Below are 23,182 nucleotides of genomic sequence, written 5' to 3' on the forward strand. Positions count from 1 at the left end.
AAAAATTTAGTTAGGCTTGTTAGGATACTCTGTGTGAAACTTCGTCAATAGCTTCGGGGCTCTGACGTGACGTTTATGGACCCACTCATTTTGTGAGGCAGGGAGGTGTTTCCAGGCAACTAGGTACTGAGTTGTTCCACGATATCTCCTAGAGTCAAGGATCTCTTTTATTTCGAAGTGTTGTTCCCCCTCCACCATGATTGGAGGTGGTTGGGGGGGGATTTTTGGCCGTAGAGGTGACTGATGCTCTCTTTTCAGCAAGCTGCAATGAAAAATTGGGTGTATTTGCCTGAGGTTTTTGGGTAATTCTAATTCTACTGTTACTGGATTTATGATCCTTTTAATTGGAAAAGGTACTATATATTTTGGTCCAAGTTTTTTACAGGGCTGTAGGGACTTTAGGTATTTTGTAGATAAGTACACCATTTCTCCTATAATGAATGGTGTAGGCTCAACCATTTTTTTATCGGCTTGTGCTTTGTATGCCCGCCTAGCTTCATCTAGTGATTTTCTGACTATTGGCCAGGTGTTTTGTAGGCTTTCCATCCATTCTTTCAGTGGAGGGATCGTTGGTTCTTTTGGGGTTAACTCTGGCATAGGGTTGAAACTTTGGCCGTTGGCTATTTGAAAAGGAGGGTAGCCTGTGCTGGAGTGGACTGCATTATTGTAGGCAACTTCTGCAAAAGGAAGTAAGTCCGTCCAATCACTCTGTTGGAAATTTAAAAAACATCTCAAATATTGCTCAAGGACCGACGGGCAGCGTTCCGCTTGTCCATCTGTCTGAGGGTGATGGCTAGATGTCAGTCCCTGAGTGGTCCCTAAGAGGGATAAAAATTCCTTCCAAAATGTAGACGTAAATTGCACTCCCCTATCAGAGATGATGCGTTGGGGTGCCCAGTGCAATCTGTAAATGTGCTGGATGAAAAGTTTTGCTAAGGCCTTTGCAGTGGGAATTTTTTGGCAAGGGATAAAGTGCACCTGTTTGGAAAATAGGTCCGTGACTGTCCAGATAACAGTATTTCCATTGCTTTCTGGCAATTCCACTATAAAATCCATGGCTATTTCCCTCCAGGGGGCTGAGGGACTTGCCACTGGTTGTAATAGCCCTGGCGATTTCCCTTGCAACCTCTTTGCTGATGCACAGGTTGGGCAGCTGGCAACATAACTTTCTATGTCCTTTATTATTGATGGCCACCAAAATTGCCGTTTAATTAAGTGTAAAGTTTTTACAAATCCAAAATGCCCTGCTGATTTTGTGTCATGGCAAAGTTGCATGAAAGTTAGTCTTTTAGTTGTTGGTATATATAACTTTTCCCCTACCCAAGGCAATCCGTCTCTCATTGTGCACACATGTTTGTTTTTCTGGAACCAATCATCTGTTTCCAAACTTTTTCTGAATTCAATCCCAGTTTGGCTGTCCAGTTGTGGTTTTATTTTGGCTTGGGTTCTTGTGGTTACTGGCGCTGCCAGTTGTGATTCTGCCATTATTGGTCTAGAGTCTGTGGTTCTTGCGCTGTTATATTGGGGCATGCGAGATAGTGCATCTGCCAGGAAGTTCTTTCTTCCTGGTAAATGTTTGAGCTTAAATTGGAATTGGTGAAAATGCTGGGACCAGCGGGCTTGTTTGGGATTGAGTTTCCTGGAAGTTTTCAGGGCTTCTAAATTTTTGTGATCAGTCCATACCTGGAAGGGGATTTTGTTGCATTCCAGGAACTGTCGCCACGTGAGTAATGCCCAACGTATCCCATAAGCCTCCTTCTCCCATACGGGCCAGCGCTGTTCTGTTTCCGTGAGTTTCTTAGATGTATATGCACAGGGTTGCAATACTGCATCATCATTTTCTTGTAATAGCACAGCCCCCCCTGCCACATCACTTGCATCTGCCTGTATTATGAAGGGCTTGTCCATATCTGGGTGCCTTAGTACTGGTTCGGCAGAAAAAAGTCTCTTTAGTCTCTCAAACGCTGCTTGGCACTCCATTGTCCATGTTAGTGGCTGGCTAGGTTTTACTGAGGATGTTCCCTGCGGTTTTAGTAAGTTGGTGAGGGGCAAGGCTATCTGTGCAAATGAGGGGATGAATTGGCGGTAAAAATTTGCAAAGCCCAGGGAACTTTGTAGTTGCTTTCTTGTGCGGGGTGGTGCCCATTCTAATACTGCTCTGACCTTCTCTGGGTCCATTTCAATGCCCTGTGGGGATATGCGATAGCCTATGTAGTCTATCCTTTCCTGGTGGAATTCGCATTTTGAGAGTTTGGCATATAGGTGAGCGGCTCGCAGCTTCTTTAAAACCGCTCTGACAAGTTTTACGTGTTCTTCTTTTGTTTCGGTAAAGATAAGAATGTCGTCCAAGTAAACAAGGACCCCCTTAAACAGGTGCTCCCTTAGAACGTCATTGATTAATTGCATAAAGACTGCAGGGCCCCCTTGTAATCCAAATGGCAAGACTTTGAATTGATAGCACCCCATGGGGCAGTTAAATGCAGTCTTCCATTCGTCCCCTTCCTTGATTCTCACGCGATAGTAAGCTTCCCTTAAGTCTAGTTTAGAAAAAATTTTCACTTTCGATAGGTGTGACAGCATGTCTTTCATGAGGGGCAGCGGGTATAGGTTGCTTTCACTGATTGTGTTCAGGGCCCTATAATCCACGCATAAACGTAAAGAGCCATCCTTCTTCTCTCTAAAAAGGACCGGGGCAGCCACTTTAGGCTTAGCTGGTTCAATGAAACCTCTCTCCAGTTTTTTTTTTATAAATCTTTCCATTTCCTCCTTCTCCTTTGGGCTCATGGAGTATAATCTGGGTTTCGGGAGTTTTGCCCCAGGCTTGAATTCAATGGTACAGTCTGTGGGTCGGTTGGGGGGAAGCTCATTCGCCCTCTCCTCACTGAAGACTTCAGCAAGGTCCCTATATTCCTCTGGTATTTCTGTTACTCTTTTTTCCTCTCCTATGGATGCTTGTTCTATTCTTGATTCTGGTAGCCTCTCTTGGGGTTTTAAGTCCATAGGGTCCCCCTTCGGGAATTTGATTTCTGTCGTCCTCCAATTTACCCAGGGGTTCCATTTTTCCAACCATTCCATCCCTAGAATCATTGGGCATTCCATACCTGGGGTCACCACAAACGTTAAGTCCTCTTCATGGTTGCCCAGGGAGAGGTGTAGTGGCAGAGTGGCTAGGGTAGCTGGCACCCCCCCTGCTATGGATCCATCTAGCTGGCCAAATGAGATTGGTTGTTCCAGTCTCCTGGATGGGATGCCCAGATTCCCCACTAGTGTTGGGCTAATGAGGCAGCGGGTGCAGCCAGAGTCTATTAAGGCTTTCACCTTCACAGCTTCGGGCATGGGGGGGATTAATATAGTCAATGTTTTGAAGATGGGTGTGATGCGTCCACTTACCAGGGGTTCGCCTTCCGAGCTGTCATCTGAGGCATCCCCCGTCCCTGTGGTGTAGGCTGGAGTTCTTTCCCCTTGGTGAGCAGAGGTGGGGTTTTCTGCAATTTCCATCATTTTCATGGCTGTTTCTTTTGGCTTAGCTGAATACCCTCTGGGTTTGTTGATTGGTGATCTGTCTGGGTTGTGCTGGGGGGCCTTTGAGCGGCATTCTACAGCTCGATGCCCTTCTCTTCCGCACTTGAAACACCCCATCTGCTTCTTGGCTGTATCCGATGATTTCACCGGTTGGTGTGTCATCTCAGGCGGGGGGCGGCTCCATTGTTTTCCTCGGCGATGCCTCTTCAATATGTCGATCTCTGCTTCCTCTGCCAAGACGTACCATTCCTCAAGTCGATGTGGGTCTCCTCGGGGCAGGCAAGCATCATATAGATCATAGTTTAGTCCGTCTTTGAAACGGCCAAGGATGATGTCTTCTGGCCAATTCAGTTTGCTGGCAATGGCTCGGAATTCTTGTGTATACTCAGCCACTGGGCGTTTGCCCTGCCTCATCGTTGTTATTCTTTCACGGGCTTTGCGATCAGCCAGTGGGTCTTCAAACCGTCTTCTCAACGAGGACATGAAACGGTTGAAGTTACTGAGTTCTGGGGCATTGGAGTCATGCAGGTTCACCACCCAATCTGCAGCTGGTCCATCCAGGGCAGATTGCACGATCCGGATGCGGGCTTTGTCGCGGGGGATGTCCTGCCCATATTCCTCCATGTAGCTGAGGACTTGGGTTAGGAAAAACCCCAAGCGTGTTGGCTCACCTTTGAATTTCACCTCCAACGGTGGACGTCTTGGAATGGATCGGTGCCTCCATTGTGGGTGGTAGTGTCTTCCGTCCAGATTTCCATCTGTGGTCCGGTAGGGGGTGGGAGCTCCTGTATCAGTAAATGTCCCTGGGGTTGCAGGTTCCACGTCCCCCTCGGTGTCTCTCCCTTTGTGGCTCCAGGAACTGGGGCGGGCGTAGGGCTCAGGAATCTCCTCTCCTAGGGAGCTGAGAGTTCTCTTCCTCAGGTCAATAGCTCTCTCTAGGATCCAGTCTGAGTACGGCATACAGCTTCCTCCCTCTTCACTTGCGTGCAGGGATTTCTCCATCTCCTGCTTCCATTCTGGTTGCTTGGTCCCTCGTCTCAGGGTCACTTTTCTTGATTCCTTTCCCCACTCGCTTTTCTTTCCAACGCCCATCGACCAGCGAGGCTTGTGGTCCTGTGTCTCCACCACTTCTTCTTCTGAGAAATCTGGCCTCTCGGATCCCAACATCTGGCAAGGTTCCAACGGGGTCAGCGGCTCTCTTTCCAGGGAGTTTTCTCCCTCTCTTGCTTCGTTGTCTGACATGGTAATTTTTTGCAAAATCCCCCGGCAAGGGTCTACCTTCCAGGTGGATTAATTTTGCAAGTCCTGTCTAATGTAAGGACCCACCCCACTTTGCATCTTAAGAAGACAGAACTCTTGGAATAGTTCTTCCAAAAGGAATCCTTTATTAAGCGAAAATGGTTGCAGGCATGCTAGACAGGACTTGGGGTCCAAGCTCTCCCATTCAAGGTTTTAAGGGGTTCCCCAGTAGTCCCACCCAATCAACCCCCCTTCCCGTGATAGTTTCAAGTATCACAATTCCATCCCCTTTCTTCTTCCGTCTGGATGGAGACTTCAGATAACTACATGAAAGGCAATTACTCTTCTTTGATATGTTCAAGCTTAGAGGCCACAATAAACACACATTCAGTCCTTTGAAGTGTGCTGAAGGAAGTGAGGGCCATAAAGCCCCTTTGCTCTCCCCCTTTTCTCCCTCTTATGGCAGAATCCAGAGAAGGCAGAATTGGGAGTTTCTATGTTTGATAATTAAAGATGAAATATAATTGGATTCTGACACTCTTTCTACTTCTTTACATTTTACTCCTCCTCCAAATCACATTTGTGGGGAAAGGGGAATGGGCTGGTGCAAAATGGCTTCCTGGGATTGAGAACGGCTGGATTTGAAATTTCAGGTTAAGAAGAAAAGTAAAGTAACTGCTGCTGATCCTCTTTTCTACGGCTACCCTGCAGCCATTTTCAAAAATATCAGCATGTCTAACTCTAGAGGGGAGCTGTATCTCATTAAAAAGCTATCAAGCTGCTAAGAAAACCCCAAGATATTTGTAGCTAAAGCTTGGAAATGGTGCAAGACAATGTTACTCTTTCAGAAAACCAAGACTATGAATTGCCTGCAGTTGGTTGGACTCTAGAAGCCTATTTAAAATGTGGACACTGAAGTCAGAGCAATCCTAAAGAACATGAAAGAAAGATCCTTCCCAAAACAAAATGCAAAACATTTTTTTAAAAAAGAGGTTCATTTTCGATGCATGAAGTATACTCTTCTTGACCCTTTGTACCTTTCCAGACGCTAGCAAGGTTTCTGATCATTCCTATTTTAAAATGTGATTACGAAACCTGGACATGCCACCAGCAGGGGGCAGCAGGGGGCTCTCTCTGAAACGGAATGACTCACTTTGGCATCTCCAATGTTGGGAAAATTGACATACTCACTTTCCTCTTGCTTGGTGATGGGACTGTGGTAGATCTAAACAGCAAAATGGAGGGGAAGGGAGGGGAGGGAGAGATAAAGAAAAACAAGTGGTCAATACAAAGCACAACAGGCCAAAGGAATGGGGTGAGGGAGGAGAGAGAGACAAAGGAAACAGAGATAACATCATTTGAAAACAAGCACTTGGGTTAGTTTTCATCTTTGCAAAGTCTTTGCCAAGCTGCACATTACAGTGAAAGGCTTTAAATGCTTAAGATGGAAAAAAAGGCACTCTGAACTTGTGTGTGTGCGTGTGTGCGTGTACGCGTGTGTGTTTCTAATTTTCTAAAAAGAGTATTGGGAAGGGTCTGTTTCCAATATGAATTCACACACACACACACACACCCCAGATCTGTCTTCCAAATTTTCTCTGTGGCTTGTCTAGTCTAGTGGGAGGGGACATCCTACTGCTACCAATCAATGCTACCACTCCCTGTTGAGGACAGGGGCGTCCACCATTTCATATCTTTCATTCCAGATTCCCCCCAAAAGGCCTTCTCCTTCTACAGCAGTGGTTCTCAACCTTTCTAATGCCGCGACCCCATAATACAGTTCCCCATGTTGTGGTGACCCCCAACCACTTATACATCACTGGGTGCCAGGGGCGTGGCCAAAGAAAAGGGGAAAAAAATGGCGGACAGCCTTGTTTGGCGACCCCCGTGAAATGGTCGTTCGACCCCAAATGGGGTCCCGACCCACAGGTTGAGAACCACTGTTCTACAGCCTTCTCCGTGCGGCTGCCCCAGCACCCCCGATGAAGCGCCATCGCATCCCAAAACAAGGCTTGCTTCTGGCAACAGAAACCTAGGTTGGCAGTTCCACACAGAAGCAAAGGCTTCTTTTCCTGTCCGGCGAGTGGGCGAGTGCTCCTCCTCAGCATCCCTGGAGGCATCCTCCATCCTCTCTTCAACAGCAGGGTGAGATACACCGAGGGACTCCCCAGGCCCACCCCCAGTCCTTCTCCTCGTCCAAAACATCCGGAGGACACAAAATGGCATCAGGGACAAATAATTGTTGGGGTGGATGACGAATAAGGTATAAATAAGGTATAAACCCACCCAATAAAACCTACCCTAAGCAACCCTCATGAAGAACCTAGCAACCAGTGGAGAGAATAATCTCTCAGGGCCCCCCTGTAAACAATGGGGGCAACGTTCAGAGGTCAGACTGTGGCCCCCACTGCCAGGTTGCTCTCCAGGGGCACCACACGTTGCCCCGGTTGCTTCAGTGGCCTGCTCCTTCTTTCCCCTTTCAATTTTCCACCTATTCGGCCCCCCTGACACCCAGGATGCTGCTTTCCCAGCATCAGAAAAAGAAGGTCTGACTGAAGGAGGGGACATTTCCCAGAATGCCCTGCTGCAGCTGCCATGCCTGGAGTACACCCCACCTGAGAAGGGACTGTACACCAGCCAGGGTTTTTCTTCTCTTAAAAGGGGGAGGGGGGAGTGTCCACTTGGGTGCTGGCATAGGATCCTTCATTCCCCCCCCCAACATATTTATTTATTTATTTATTTATTTATTTTTAAAATTTATAAGCCGCCCCACTCCCGAAAGACTCTGGACGGCTAACAATAAAAAACACATAAAACATAACAAAACAACAATACAAAAACAATCATCTAGGGGTAAGGTTTTATAAACCCCAGGCCTGCCGGAAAAGCCAGATCTTAAGTAGCTTACGGAAGACCAACAGGGTGGGAGCGGTCCTAATCTCCGGGGGGAGCTGATTCCAAAGCATGGGTGCCATCACAGAGAAGGCCCTCCTCCGCAGCCCCGCCAAATGGCACTGCTTGGCCGACGGGGCCTGAAGGAGGCCCAGCTTGTGGGATCTAACCGGACGTAGGGAACTATGAGGTAGTAGGCGGTCTCGCAAATATCATGTATGGACAGCACAACCTTTCTTCTTCACAACCCAGAAAGTCCCTGGATCCTGTTGTGAGCCTGGCTTCTCATCTCCAACATTAGGCAAGCTTTATGTGCCAGGGTTCAAGGTTAGAGTATCTGATGATATACTCAGACTGCAAGGAATCTAAGCAAATCCAGAAATAATTTTTGCAGAGATTCAAGAAAATCTGAATGCTGGGATGTTTAACAAATGTTTTCCATGCTTGGGTGCTTCCTGCTGGCCGTCCATCCTAGGAAAGGAACGGCGATCCGTGTTCTGGCTGAGGTTCCTGCTCCTTCAGTCAGAGCATGAATCCCCAGGCAGGTCAGGTAAATGGGGAAACCTCTGGGGAGGAGCAGGAGGCCTGTGGACAGCCTGTGGTGGTGGTGGTGGAGATTCAAATGGCAGCTCAGAGCCAACAGGCTGGATATTTCAGCCCGAGAAGCAACAGGGAAGAGAAACGTGACTCGGTTTCTTTTTCTAACTCTCCCAACAGGCTCAGCTGGAAGTCACACTACCCTTTTCCCTAGAGGTCTGAAGTGATGCCAGGCATTTGATATAATAATACAAAAACTAAAAAAAACTAAATGTTAAAAGTTGCCAGGATATTAACTTCTTAAAAGATCTCAATAATTCAATTATTTTTTAAACTTTGGGGGGGAGGCCTGTGAATGCCCTTTGAGGGTGCCTTGGGCCCTAAGGAGCCGGCTGATCCATTGACCCCACCGTACTTCACTAAGGTCCAGCTTCATTCAGAAGGGCTTCCTTCTGAATAGATGCGCCCCGGAATACACCAACCCCTCCAGACTGAAAATTAATTCCAAGGCACCCTTTTAAGGCGTATTTTGTATTTAAGAAACAGTGAAAACACTTTCTGAGGAGAGTTTGCCAATCCAAAATCACTCCCATTCTCGCAAAGAGGAAAAGGACCACCTGCCTGCCTACCTACCGGCTCCTTCCCATCCATGGCCTCCATCCAGAGCCGTCGGTTGGCTTCTGAGGGAGCTTGTAAGGTGATGGGACCAGATCTGCATAAAATTCAGCAAGGGAGACAAGAAAGAAAAATTAACAGCCAACTCAAGTGTAGCTTTTATTTTTTTTTATTACAACTCCCAAAATAAAACTGAACAATGTGAGGGAGGCTCTAGGAGGGCTCTGAGGAAAGTAGGCAGGCTTCTTTCAGGAAGCACTCCTCAGCATATTAACGCTTCGGTTTTTAGCAATTGGAGGTAAATATTTGTTCATTCTGAGGAATGATTTTTCTCTTGTTTTAGTAGATCAAGTACTACTCAAATTGAACAACTTCTGGATATGTGGATTTTATCTCTCAAAATTTCAGCAATGGTTGTGCTGACTGGGGAACTCGGAGGCTGAAATCCACAGATCTCAAAAGTTGCCCAGCTGCAAATGAAACAGAGGCCAGAGGACAACAGATCAGTCACTGGTCTGATCAAGAAAACATCTTGGACTAAGGGCCAGAAATATATTTTAGCTTAATCCAAAACTGAAAACAAATGCGTATGAAATTTATTTTATTCAAAGAAATTCACCAAATTTATCAAACCATTTCTACATTTCTCTCTCTGAATTTAACCCATTTTTCCATCAATCTCCCCTTGGATCTGATTAAGTCAAATGTCTCATCATCAAGACTGCCATGACTTCATCAAGCAGCTCTGGATTCTTAACCAACATCCAGTCTGGATGCCAACAACAGCTCAAAGGGAATAGAAATCTGCACTAATATTAGACCTGAGCAGAATTGTTTTCTCTTGAAATTCTCCATCATCGCTGCAGGCAGAAAGCATCAAAACCCTTCAAAAAAGTAAGAGCAGACCCAGAGAGATTGCAGCATTCAGCAGACATGTTCAAGCAGAGAAAGGAGAGAGATTGATCAAGAAAGTTTTAATCTGCATTTACACACTGAGCATGGGGGGAGGGAGGGAGATCCCTACAGCCCCTTCAACTCTCTCAAATAGAATGACATGCCCAATCATATGAGGGAGAAAAAGTTTCCACCCCTTCATTATTGTTTATTTTTATCTGCACAATCTTTAAAGAAGAGCTGAACAATAATTCAGTGGGACCGAAGCTGCCAAAATTTTAGCTCACCTTTCAACTGTCTCAATATCAAAACAAAATCTTTTGTCTATAGAATCAGTCTTCCTTCGCACGCAGGATTTCAGAATCAAATGGACAGGGGTGCCCTGAGAGAAACAGAACATTGCATTTAAAAGAAACAACAACAGCACTTTAAGGTGGCAATTTAAGAAGTGTTCATCAAGAGTAACAGCCAACCCTCCAATCAATGCAAGTTGAAAGTGGTCTTAGTCTCCATCTGATTTTGGCAAATCAAAGAACAAGAGCAGGAGCCGACATTACAGGAAAGCTTGCAGGACAGAAGGCCGAAGCAGGAGCAGCCCGGCAGACGCAGCCACTGTTGCCCTTTTCAGCAGGGCTCCCGACCAGGGGAGCCCCCGACAGTCACTGCGGGATCTTGTGCAGGCCTTGGTCCTGCCACTGCCTTGAAGAAGCAGCCTCAGTTCTGCTTGCACTTCGGCACTGGGGAGCCTCCATGACTGGGTTGGGGTGGGTTGCCGGGAAGCTTGGTAGATTCCCACCCAGGCCCAATTGCAGGGAGTGGGATGTGAAAGGGGACAAAATGCAGCAGCACGGAAGGAAGGATGGCACCTGACAAATGGAGAATGGAGGAGGAAGCTCAGGGCAGCAGCCAGCCTTCCCTTGGTTAGCTGCTGGGCTAGGAGGCTTATTCTGCAGTTCAAGTGAGTTTCTTCCATTTCTTTTTTAGGTGTGAGTAATATCAAGTGGATCTGCAAAACTGTATGTAAGAGGGGAAAGGAAGACCTGCATGGGACCAAGTGGGCGGAGGATGTCTGGTGGCCCTGGATTCTGGCAATGAGGGTGATAAACCTTGCTGCTCTCCTTCCAAAAGCCCTAATCCTAGTAGCAGAAATTCACAAGGCAAAATGCACCAAGATCCCAATGTGAGGAAGAGGTATGGGATGGAAAGTGCCAGGAGAAGGAGGTCCTTTGCAGTCCTTTTCCTTCTCCCTTCCAAGAGGACAGTGGCTTGAACTGGGAGGCCTACAGCTTCTTCTGGGTGAGCCATGGGCTCACTCACAGCTGCCAACTCTGTAGAACACGGCATCTGTCCACACTGGAGGGCTGGACCCAGGAACTGCATGCACAAGCAAAAGCCCTCTGAGGATTGACGCCTTGTGTTTTCACCGCCACATGGATAAGCCAGAACTGGTCTACCTGGATAAGTCAGCAAAACGAAGCTGGGCTTTGCCTGGTCAAAGATAATATGGAATGGAACTTAAAAGGAAAAACTTTTAAACTCAAATAAACCTCAAACAAATATAATTACATTCAATAAATACATTCAGCTCTGGGAAGAAGGGGGGAGGGTTTGGGGGAGGATTGGGAGGGATTGGGGAAGGGTTTTTTTATTGTAAAATTGTAAAAATTTATAATAAAAAAAAAGATAATATGGAATGGATTCAACGGATTCTCCACCGAGAGCTGGCAGACTCGCTCCAAGTGGGGGGAGCTCACCAGGTTTATTCAGCAGGGGGAATTCCCACACATTCATTCCATGGGGCCACCAGGGGGTCAGATCCTGTTGATGGGATTTTTCTTATTCTGAATTGGCTTAGAATGTCTTCAGGCACCATAATGTCACTATTGTGCTTTTGCTATTTGTTTTTACATTTGTAGTTTTGGGATTTTTAATACTATATGCACCATCCAGAGTTGCATTTGCAAGAGGAGCAGCTATATAAATGAAAGGGAATAAAAGCTTAGCCACTACCTAAGTTGCAATTTATTGGCAACTCAGTGTGGAGAGGATTAAACATTTCCTCCCCATACAAAAATACTTATTCTTTTGCATTTCTTTCAAGTAGGCCTCATTCAATTTGATGAGACTTTGCTTTTAAAATTTCTTTCAAGAGAGAAGAAAAAGTTGACAAGGCACCATCCCTTTATTTAGTTAAGTGGTAGCCAACAACCTGTTTCTCTTGTGGCAATGTATGTCCTGGTCTGTAGCATTCTTGGTCTGCCACTCTTCCCACTTCACCTGAGGGGAAGAGCTCAGAAGGGAACTTCCTGCATGGGACCCCTTCAGACAGGGATGCAGGCGCAGCCGAGGGGGCCCAGCACACTGGAGAGACAATCCGTAGCCGCTCCGTCTCTGCCATCCAAAGAATGAAGATCAGTTGAAATGGGCAATGCAGAGAAATCCAAAGGAAACGCTCAAACTTCCCCAGGAAGAACATCAGAATCTCTCTTTGAGAGATTTCTATTCCTTCCCTTGCTGACAATGTAACCAGGTGAAAAGAAGCTTCCTATCATTCCAGTAGAAAGATTTTTTTCAAATTTGATTGATAAAAATGAAAATAGAGAATTTCAAGTAAAGAGAAGTCTTGGGTTAGACATGCAAAATTTTGCCTATATTAAAGGATAGTTAATAATAGAAAAGAGAATAGAAAAGAGAATAGAAAAAGACATTTACTGCAGAGGAAGAGATCTATATTCTCTCAAAGATTATTACAAGCAATAAGAATTGACCTATTGGCTGATGGAGAAAAAAGATGCTTACTACAGAGAAAGAGACATACATTTGCTCAAAGACGCTTCACTGAGCTAAAGTTTAGCAAGATAAAAGTCATCAGCTTAAGAATCCTTGGGATAGACGTCTTGGGGAAATGTCGAAGGTTTTCTCTTCTCCAGGCAGTTGATGCTGATCCTGAGCATTAGAAGATCAGTTGTCCTGTTTATGATTCTTCTGAGAGACTGGCAGATGACAGAGTGCAAATCTGACATGTCAAAGAATTTCCATTCTGTTAAGAAGAGGTGTCCCCAATCTAATGTCTCGTAGCTCTTATAATCGCCAGCCTGCATGGTTTTGCCTCTAAACACTCTAAAATTACATCCCTTTATGAAGATTACAAACAAACAAACAAACAACATCAAACACATCTCAACTGGAGACCAGAAAGTTACAGAGGAGGGAGAACCCACAAGTTGCAGTTTGAGCTCAGCGTTCGTTCAGAGCTACCAAAGTGGTGCAGAGGTTCTGCCTGGTTTCCCACCATTGACGCAAGAAGCTACTCACTTGTTTTGCTCCTGGTTTCTGCTCCATGGGTGTCATTCTTAACATCTTTGTTTCCTTCTCATACTGGCAGTAGTATTTGACCCAGGAGATTCCCAGTGCCCCTACATCAAGTCAAGAGATGAATTAATATCTGAGATACCCCACTCTCCACATTCAGAAACGTGCAATATCCAATACAACCATCTCAAACGCTGCCTGTGCCCGGGTCTCCGGCACTAAGGAAAAGACAAATGGCAGGTGGACATCTCTCATTTTTCTGGGCTGTAGAAAAAGAACAATGCCACAGGCTAGCTGTGATGTACTGGCTCTTGTCAATTTTTCTCAATTCAGTATTTGTAAGAACTTGATTCGGCTCTTTGATTTCCATTCTGGTTACAAGGTTGAATTTAACTAACTGTAAAGCATCTGCTTTCACGGATTAAAATTCATTAACAGAATTGAAAAAACAGGTTTAGATGATGTCACTCTTAGACAATCCCATAGTAGGATGAGCATGTCTAAAGAATGCTTGTGAATGGCTCCATTCAGCTTGGGGTAAAGGGCCCAGTGCTGCTCAACATTTTTATTAATGACCAGGACAGGAGTTGACATTTAACATGGACAATGTCAAAGTCCTGCATCTTAGGAAGGAAAAAAAGGATAAGGCACAGGTGTAGAATGGGGGAGTCCTGGCTGGACAATGATGCACCTGCAAATGATCCAGGTCTTCCAAGACATCACAGTGTGAACATTAACCAACAAAGTGGTGAAGCCACCCAGCAGTAAATACTACTCTGAATTAGCAAGGTGGTAGAGCCCAGATCGTGGAAAATGGTCATGGCCCATGTGGAGCTGGGCACCCAATTCCACACATCACAATCTAAAAAGGAAAAGACCAATTGGAATATCTCAGAAGAGGGCTAAATGACCTAGGAACGGAATTGCCCAGGGAGGAAGTTTAATGGAAGTTCAGCTTACAAAAGAGACGATCGAGGGGAGAAAAAAATAGCAGCCTGCAGAAACCTAAAGTTGTAGGAAGGAAAGACACTTCTTTTTTTTTGCCCCAGAGGGCAAGGCTGGAAGCTGAAAGGTAAGGAAATAGATCCAGATAAGAAATCAGGAACAGCTTCCAGAAAATGAGATCTGTCAAACGGTGGGACAGGCTGAAGTACTTCCCAGCTTTATGGTTCTATAGGAAACTATGAGTGGGATGGGGGAGAGAGAAGGGAGAAAAGTAAATACAGGAAGCGTGTATTTCTTCAAAAAGGAACAGAATTGCTATGAACCTGGGAACGCTTTTTGCAAGGATGATTGCAGCCATATACAGCACACAGGTAAGCGTTTTGAGCTTAGTTTGTCCTGAGTTTTTCCAATACACAGCAGAGACTTCTATTAATGGCCTTGCTTAAAGTGGCATCTCTCGGATGAGCAGAGCTGCTTTCAAGGGTCTCTCATGGGGATTCCAGGGTGATCAGCACTTGGCTTAAGAAGCCCAAGAATGCCTCAGATCCCGTGATGCAATTATTTACCTTGCATTCCCGCAAGGGTGTCCTGTGGGCCTTCAGGTGTGCAAATGTTCTTTCCCACCACTCCGGTTTCTGCAGGGACTAGCATGAGGCTGCGATACCTCCAGTGCTGGTTAAAAGCGGTCTTTAGGGCAGAATCCCATAATTCTCTTTGGTAATAATGATTTCTCCCCGAAAGAAGGCCAGACCCAGATGTTAGAAAGACCCTGCAGCTTCTCAGTTCCTCTTTGGGCTTCACTCAAGAGAACTAAGCTCCGCCCTTCATTCTGGAGAATCAAGAAAAACTGGAGTGCCTTCCCTTAGTAGTATACTGGTAGCATTTACAGAGGAACCCGCTACCTAGTTTACTAATGCCTTATTCGTCATATTCGGGAACAAAACAGGGGAATTACAAAAAGAGAAGCCAGAGCCAAGAAAGACAATGCTCCCAGGAGGTTCTTAAGAAAGAAATTCAGAGACAAAAAGAGTACCAACATTGACGATAGAGATGGAGAAACCAGAAAGCCTTCCAAAAGACCTTCGAACATAACCTTGAACCGATAGGCCAAAAGATCTCAGTAGACAGATGATAACCCTCCATTTCAATGTGTCCTATATTGAAATTCTGCACAGGAGAGAGGGCAGGGCTGTGTAAGTGGGCCGGTCACTCTCTCTTGACCCAACCCACCTCCCGGGGTTGTGGGGGATGGTGGGATAGGTGGCAGGAGTATTAGGTATGATGTCAGAATCCAATTATATTTCATCTTTAGTTATCAAACATAGAAAACCCCAATTCTGCCTTCTCTGGATTCTGCCATAAGAGGGAGAGAAGGGGGAGAACAAAGGGGCTTTATGGCCCTCACTTCCTTCAGTATACTTCTAAGGAACTGAATGTGTGTATTGCAAAAGAACTAACCATAAGAATGGGGCCGTTTTCCTTTCATGTAGTTTCTTTGAAGTCTCCATCCAGCCGGGCAGTAATGAAAAGGGGGTGGAAGTGTAATGCCTGAGACTGTCGCTGAAAGAGGGGGTTGATTGGGTGGGGCTACTGGGGAACCCCTTAAAACCTTGAATTGGAGAGCTTGGACCCCAAGTCCTGTCTAGAACGCCTGCAACCATTTTCTCTTAATAAAGGATGCCTGTTGGAAGAATCATTCCAAGAGTTCTGTCTTCTTAAGATGCAAAGTGGGGTGGGTCCTTACAGGTATGTTTGTCATCTTGAGTTCACACTTTACACATACACAAACAAATACAGGTGGGATAAAAATATGATAATAATAACAAGAAGAATTCAGAAGATGTGAGGAACTGCTGGAATATCTGAGAAATATGGCAAGCAGCAGAGTAAATATCAGTTAGATTCTAGCCAAGTTATGCCAGTGAGGAGATATTGTGCAGGAGGAATATTGTGAGAAACTGGAGAACTGAGGATGGGCAACACAACCCAAAAACTTTCACAAGAGTGAAGTCCCTCTTCTTGAAGGTGCCACTTTTCTCTGTGGTCTCGCACGGCCCCTTCCTTTGGCCAGGGATGGGCCGCACTCGTGGGCAGACTGCCTGGGAAAGGCGGCTCCCCAGGGCTTCAGGGGAGAAGGGCTTGAGCTCCCCCCATGAGCCCCCCACTTGGCAGCGAAGATCCCAAGTGGAGGGAGTTTAGCCTAGGGAAATACAGACAGTCCTCAACTTACAATTATTTACGATTTACAATTACAATTATTTATTTAGTGACCGCATATGACAGTTGCACCCTCCTGGGCTCACATGACTGCCACTTGCCATCCTCCCTTCTGCCGAGCACAATCAGCGGGGGAAGTGGGAAAAAGGTCATAAAATTGGACAAGGTCACATGATGTCTCACTTAATGACCAAACTGCTTCGCAACAAAAGCTCTGGTCATCATTGTGGTCCTAAGCTGAGGACTATCTGTAACACAGGGAAGCAGAAAACGATTCCATTTTAGTTTTTCCTCATTTTCCTGTATCCTTGGTAAAAATGTTTTGAAAGCAATAGTGAGGATTCTAGCTAAGTCCCCATCAGTGGTGCAAGAGATCTGCCTCTGTTTGGACAGAAGAGGGAGGGAGCCGGGCTTAAACCCTGGCATGGGCGGAAGGCGGGGAGAGTCCTGGCCAAGAGCTGGGCACAGCTGGGTGGGAACATCACCATCAGGGTTTGAACGGGGCCAGTCAAGGCCCCAACCTCCCAGGTTCATTTTGAATGGTTTTGCCCTCCCAGCCCCCAGTCCCCCCAATCTTCCATCCTCGTTTCATTTCAATTCGTTTTAGGCTTGATAAAAAGGTGAATTTTGATGAGATCACCGGGCCCGGGGACCTTTAGTTGACTGCAAGGAGGCAAGTGGGAGAGCAGAGTTCACTTATTTCCAAGTTCTTCGACCTTTAGCCACAGTCACAAGGAGTGACTCTTCTCTTATTTTCATTCCAGAACTTTCAGCATTCCATTCTGTAGGAACCCCGTTTAAAATAAGAAAGGAACTCTGCCTCTTACATTTTTCTTGTGAATAGAGGTATCCCTCAATAGTTGATTTGCCAGGTAATTTGCAGGTCAGTGGGGCTTCTTTCATTCTTTTCTTGAGGTCTTCCAACTCTTCCCGAGTGCTGCTGAAATGATTCCTTGTCTATGGAGCAATGGGAGAAAAGACTTAATTCATATTTGGGGAGCAAAGGGCCAATGGCATACTTCAGTGGTCTTCCATGAAAGAGCCAGAGAAGAAGGCTAATCTTCATCGGCCAACCTAGCAATCATTTTAAGCAAAGAATGCTTTGTAGAGCCACCTCTACAAAGTGAAGGTGCGTCACACATCCTAAGATCAGTGGGGCTGCTCTGAGAAGGTGCCTCCGCAAAGAACAGTGGAAGAGTCGACTTTCCATCCTGGAGCTTTAACATAAATGGATGATAATCATAGTGTCTTACCAAAAGTTTAGCCAAAGGGATAGTTTTTAAATATTTTAAACAACCAAGCATACTTTTGCATCCTGCCTGTACAGGGAGGGTGGGGTTTTTTTTCCCCAAGTACAAAACAAAACAAAACCTTTGAACATCCGGGAAGAATATTTATCCAAAGAGGCTCAATGTATTTGATTTGCCCTTCCCTGGAACCTGGGGAAAGAGGGCAGAGCCTGGATCCTAGGTTCAAAGCTGTTCTGAAACCAGGGTCTCTCCCACTGGGCTGGGCAAGAACTGGAGGTATGGCAGGTCTGCCCCTCTCCAGAAGTCCCTTGTATGGAAACCCACCAGCTTCCTATGAAGGAAGAGGCACAGAATCAGCACAACCAGATTCTTTTCTGGACAGCCATTTCTCCCTTCCCCAGGTTGGAGAAGTGGAGGAACAGGTCCACTTGGGAAGGGCACCAGGATCACTATTTTCCCTCTTCCAGGGAAGGTAAGTGCTGCAGCTAGGATCCCTGCTAGTGTACGCCTGGTGTCCTTGGCTGACCAAGAGACTGTCCGAGGCACTCCTTGGCTGCCCCACCCTCTTTAGGGAAGGCCCAGAATATCTGAGGGAGGCCTCAGAGCAGTTTCAGCAGATAAATTCATCAGGCCCCATGGATCAATTGAGGCCACAGGTAGGGGTTCTCAGATGTTCCCGTCTCGGGTTAAAAAAAGGTTGAAAACAGGACCAGGTGCTCTCTAAACATAGCCGATTCCTTGTATTTTAAAATAAGTGAGTTAAAACTTGCAGGTCCAGCCTAAAAGTCAGTGGCGAGAATAAGAGTGTCACTAAGAAATGCTGCTTCTCCAATTAAAAAGAAGTGGGAAGACACTGGGAATATTGGAAATTCACTTACATTTTGCAAACTGAGCTGAAGCTGTTGCTTGTACGGAAGGAAATCTTGTGTGAGCTCCACAGTCAGGTTGTTGTAAGTGAAGAGGCTATGAAGAAAAGCCAATACCTGTGCACGGAAGAATGATAAGAATATTTTAAAAATTGTACAGGCAAAAGCCATGGACCACGCCAAAAATGGCACTGGGCCTCTGGAGGAGGAACATGCTGCCAAACGACTTTGCAACAAATTAGAACTGATTTCAACATTGGCCAAGCAGGGCTGATTGTCGTCACAGATCACATCCCGGGTGCCTGACAATGGAGAGATTCTGATCACATTCACACTTGATCAGGAAACACAAGTTCACCTACTCTCCCTTAACAAGGCCTCAACCTTTGTGCATCTACAATTGTGTGAAATAGGTTTTTGCCCTTAATTCTGCATAATGTATTATATATTTTCTCTAAGTCAACGTTTGACTATAACAGTGTTGGTAGGTATGTCTTTTGAGCCCTCTTTTGCCACTTTGGGAAATAGCTGGCACAGATAACCAATTTTTATGCAGACTTAAGCTTATAAAGTTTATAAAGAATGGAACTGAGCCAATTTTCTACCATTACTAAATGGGATGTAACTATTTATTTCTGTGTAAAACATGTGCACATTTCAGTTTCCTGCTTTTGATCACTTTACAACCAAGAGTTCCACTTACAGCAAAATAAAAGAAAAAGAAAATGCAAAAGACTACTGAGGACCGATTTCACCTTCCTGAAAATTTTTATTTACTTTTTTCACCTTTTCTTTCCTTTCTCTTTAAGAATAAAAGCATTTCTGAAACAGATAATTGTAAAGGCTTACAACGAAGAGTACAGGCAGTCTTCAACTTATGAACAGCCACTTAATGACCGCCCAAAAGGTACTTATCTACCCAGTTCTGAAGTTCTGACACAACTTTAAAAAGGTTGTGAAATCTAGTCGGTCACGTGTTGACCTGCTTTACAACTGCCACAACTTATGGCCATAACTGGCAGACTCCATTACAGTCCTAAGTCAAGGACTGCCCTTAGCAGCCAGTCTGTGAATTAAAGAATCTCTTTAAACTGGGACCAGACTTACAGGCTCCACAATATTGAATTTCTTGCTCTCCTGCACTTCTTGGATTTGATACACGTATTCCAGGGAAGATTCAAAAAAAATGTGTCGCTCTTTATCAACCAGCAAATCAGCCTAAACAGAAAAAAAGAAAGAAAAGAAATCCTACACAATCCTTCTGCTGCATTTAAGGGAGCTATAAATCCATGAGCAGCTGAACACTATTTGTAAAAGTAGAAAGAGAGAGGAATGTATCCCAGAACAGAAAACACCGTGTGTTTTTGAATTGTTTCCCAAGAACAAACTGTATTAGCTATACTAGCCAGAATTCCTATTTGAAAAGCATACAAATTGAAGCAACAGAAATCAACAATTTTTACATAACAAATAGGGGGAAAGTAAATAAAAAGCTCAACTAATTTTCTCTATTACTGAACACACAATTTTGCCAGTTTGTGAATTTTTATTTATATTCCACTTTTATTACATTTACAAAAAACTCAAGGCAGCGAACATATCCGACACATCTTCCTCCTATTTTCCCCACAACAACCCTGGGAGGTGGGTTGGGTTGAGAGAGTGACAGGTCTAAGGTCATCCAGCTGGCTTTCATGGCTAAGGTGGGATTTGAATTCACCACTTCCCGCTTTCTAGCCTGGAGCCTTAACCGCCAGACCAAACTGGCTCTCCAAACTCATTTACAAATTGGGTCCAGCTCTTGGCATTGCTCATGGATGTGGAAGCCAGGCCAGGTGGGAGGTGCTGGGCTAAGACTAGCAAAATCCAAGCTTAGTCCACTCTTAGCCAACAAAACTCACTGGCTGACTTAGGTCCAGCCACTGCTTTCTCAGACCAATTTAACTGACAAAGTTGTTGCAGAGATGGCTCCTGTTCGTTTTTGGCCTGCCATTAATGATAAAAAGCCCAGAATGTTTTTGTTTGCCAGAGAAGTGTTGAAATAAGCAGATGTAATTGGTGCAATAGCTGTAGGATTATGGCCTGGTATATCAGTTCAAACAGATAACTGTCAAGCCTTGATTGATAACCTGAATGCTAATCCGTTTGCCTGGCGGGGTGGGTAGTGTGAGGCAGCAAAGTCAGTGGACCTGATCCACTGATGGGAGAACTCTGGGGTGGGGAAAAACTTGCTGGCAGGCAGAAAAGGAACAAGAACCACAGGAATAATGCAGAGCGATGCCAGTGTCTATATTTCCTGAAGAAATGGTAGGACATAAATAAATCACAGCAGCTACATGAAGATGCCTTTCTCTCAAACAAAGTTCTCTAACCACCCACCCAACCATCAGTCTGCCCTTTACCTCTTGCAGTTGAGATTCCTTTTTCTTGGAAGATAAATGCAAGTGGCGGTCCAACATGGAGTAAAACTTCTCCCCATCCTTCTCAAACTTTTTCTTCCTTTCCTACGGAGAGAGAATTTGGACAAGTTTCTGCTGGGATCCACTGAGCACAAATGAAGAGCCAAAAGCAGAATTCATTTGACCCGTTAAAACTTAGATGTCCAGAGAGGAAGGAAGATTGTTCTGATTTTGCTCAAGGACTTTGCTAATATTATTTTCATATAATCCCATTTCTGGTTGGGGGATGCTTCCTCAGACACAAAGTATAACAGGGTTTTGGTTTACACACACACACTTACAACTATGCTTGAACTTAACTAATGAGCGCTGTGAATGGAGGATTCTCAGATTAATTTTTCCTAGGATTTGCCCAGAATGTTCATGATCACCTCTGAGCTGAATGCCCATCTTCTGTATCTCACCTTTGTTTATTCTGCTGTGCCAAAAAACAATTTATCTTTAACAGAGACCCAGTGCAAAACGTTAAATTGCATTCAGTCCAGGAATAAGAATTAAAATGATAGAATAGCAGATTAATAACAAAATTATACAGATTATTAACCACAAACGAACTCTTAAACCCTTAGAATTTACTATATGAATTGTAATTTCTATTATTATTAAAACTATAGTTTATAGACTTTACAGATTACGATATAAGACCCAGTTTGGTATAGTGGTTACAGTTGTGGCCTAGGAAGCAGAAGACTGGTAAACAACACTTACTAATGAATTCGCTACTGTGAATGAACAGAATATTATTCTAAGATTTCATTACCTTTCTGCCATAGTAACAAATAATATAACTGTACAAAATACTGCCTTTTCCAAAACAGATGTCATGGTTCTGACTGATTAAACTCTTCAAAAGAACTTTGAGGCATTGTTTATCTTAAAGAATCTTTTATTCGAGAAACAAAGCATCAGCACTACATAGTTCAGTGGTTCTCAACCTGTGGGTCGGGACCCCATTTGGGGTTGCCAAACATCGCAGTCCGCCATTTTTTCCCCCTCTTCCTTAGCTGTGCTACTCCCTTTTATTCTATTGGCTTTTGAAAGCCAATAGAATAGACTCTCTTGAATAGAGTCTAATTCTATTGGCTTTCAAAAGCCAATAGGAATTGTCCAGGCTGTCTCTGCCCTGCTGAGCCCGCCAAAAGTCCCATTCTGCAAACGGTGCTGCACCAGTTGAGTAGTCCTCGACTTACGACCGGTTGAGTAGTCCTCGACTTACGACCGGTTGGGGGTCACGGCATTAAAAAGGTTGAGAACCACTGACATAGTTAAAGCCAAAAACTGAATTCTCCCCTCTGCACAAAGTAGCAAAGCACAATTCCTTCCTCCAATTAATAGTCATAAATCACATATCCCAATTAGCTTGAAACATGGGCTTTCTCCCCAGCAATCCAGCTCGTCAAATCTTTATCAGCTCTGGGCACAATAACCTTGATTCCCACAGCTGAGTTATTATTGTTATGATTAATCGGACTCTCATCCACATCCCCCCTCCCAGCATCATCTAACTCTAAAAGCAAAAGAGAAAAGATGGCTACATTTCCATCTGTTGTCAAAGCAAGAACATCTGATGTTAGCAGCGTTGACAACAGATCCATTACACATTTCCAATAACCATTCCGTGACATCTGGAATATCAAATTACCAATTTCTCAGTATGATCCTTCTTGCCATCCCTATGATCAATACAACCGTAAATCCTGATAAACAATCAAATTCCAAAGCTTTGGTATATAACATTATGTTAACATAAAGATTTTCCTACAAATCTGCTTCTATACATGAATATGCTATCCCAAAAAGATGCCAACTGATCATATAACCATATTCAAGTGGGTCAAGGAACCTGCCATTTTTTATATCTCCAGCATAGAAAATCTGATATCTATACTTTCAAATACATTCTTCATGGACTCCAATCCACCCTAAATATATTTTTTTGATGAATCAACCTGAATCTTAAATCTGTAGACACCATTTTACCATTTTTAAGGTCATAAATCCACTGATGGGACTTTTCAGAATTTATTTCTTAAGTCCATGCTTGAAATATTCCAGAAATATCCTCTTGAAAAGTATTTTTGAGATTTTAATAAAAATACATTACAGTGAGGAAAAAAATTATTTGATCCCCTGCTGATTTTATATGTTTGCCCACTGACAAAGAAATGATCAATCGATAATTTTAATGATTTATTGTAACAGTGAGAGACAGAATAACAAAAAAATCCAGAAAAATGCATTTCAAAAAAGGTATCAATTGATTTGCATTTTAATGAGTGAAATAAATATTTGATCCCCTATCAATCAGCAAGATTTCTAGCTCCCAGGTGTCTTTTATACAGGTAATGAGCTGAGATTAGGGGCACCCTTTTAAAGGGAGTGCTCCTAATCTCAGTTTGTTACCTGTATAAAAGACACCTGTCCACAGAAGCAA

General features: G+C 44.4%; 1 protein-coding gene across 3 annotated transcripts in view; it reads right to left on the minus strand.

Annotated features, from left to right (window-relative positions):
• OPHN1 (oligophrenin 1) overlaps positions 1-23,182 on the minus strand; it is a 151,628-nt gene that overhangs the window by 54,033 nt on the left and 74,413 nt on the right. For all 3 annotated transcript variants that reach the window (XR_005559410.1, XM_039365374.1, XM_039365375.1), the window contains exons 5-12: positions 20,692-20,793; positions 19,397-19,507; positions 18,302-18,406; positions 17,001-17,130; positions 13,015-13,115; positions 9,987-10,081; positions 8,824-8,902; positions 5,953-5,986 (exon numbers count right to left, since the gene is read on the minus strand). Coding sequence is in view for 2 of the 3 variants with exons in the window: in XM_039365374.1 (XP_039221308.1) it covers positions 5,953-5,986; positions 8,824-8,902; positions 9,987-10,081; positions 13,015-13,115; positions 17,001-17,130; positions 18,302-18,406; positions 19,397-19,507; positions 20,692-20,793 (757 nt within the window). In the remaining variant the exon portion in view is untranslated. The remainder of the gene's footprint in view (positions 1-5,952; positions 5,987-8,823; positions 8,903-9,986; positions 10,082-13,014; positions 13,116-17,000; positions 17,131-18,301; positions 18,407-19,396; positions 19,508-20,691; positions 20,794-23,182) is intronic.

This window comes from Crotalus tigris, unplaced genomic scaffold (assembly GCF_016545835.1).
Source record: "Crotalus tigris isolate CLP2741 ecotype Arizona unplaced genomic scaffold, ASM1654583v1 scf7180000020062.1902635, whole genome shotgun sequence".
Classification (NCBI taxonomy): domain Eukaryota; kingdom Metazoa; phylum Chordata; class Lepidosauria; order Squamata; family Viperidae; genus Crotalus; species Crotalus tigris.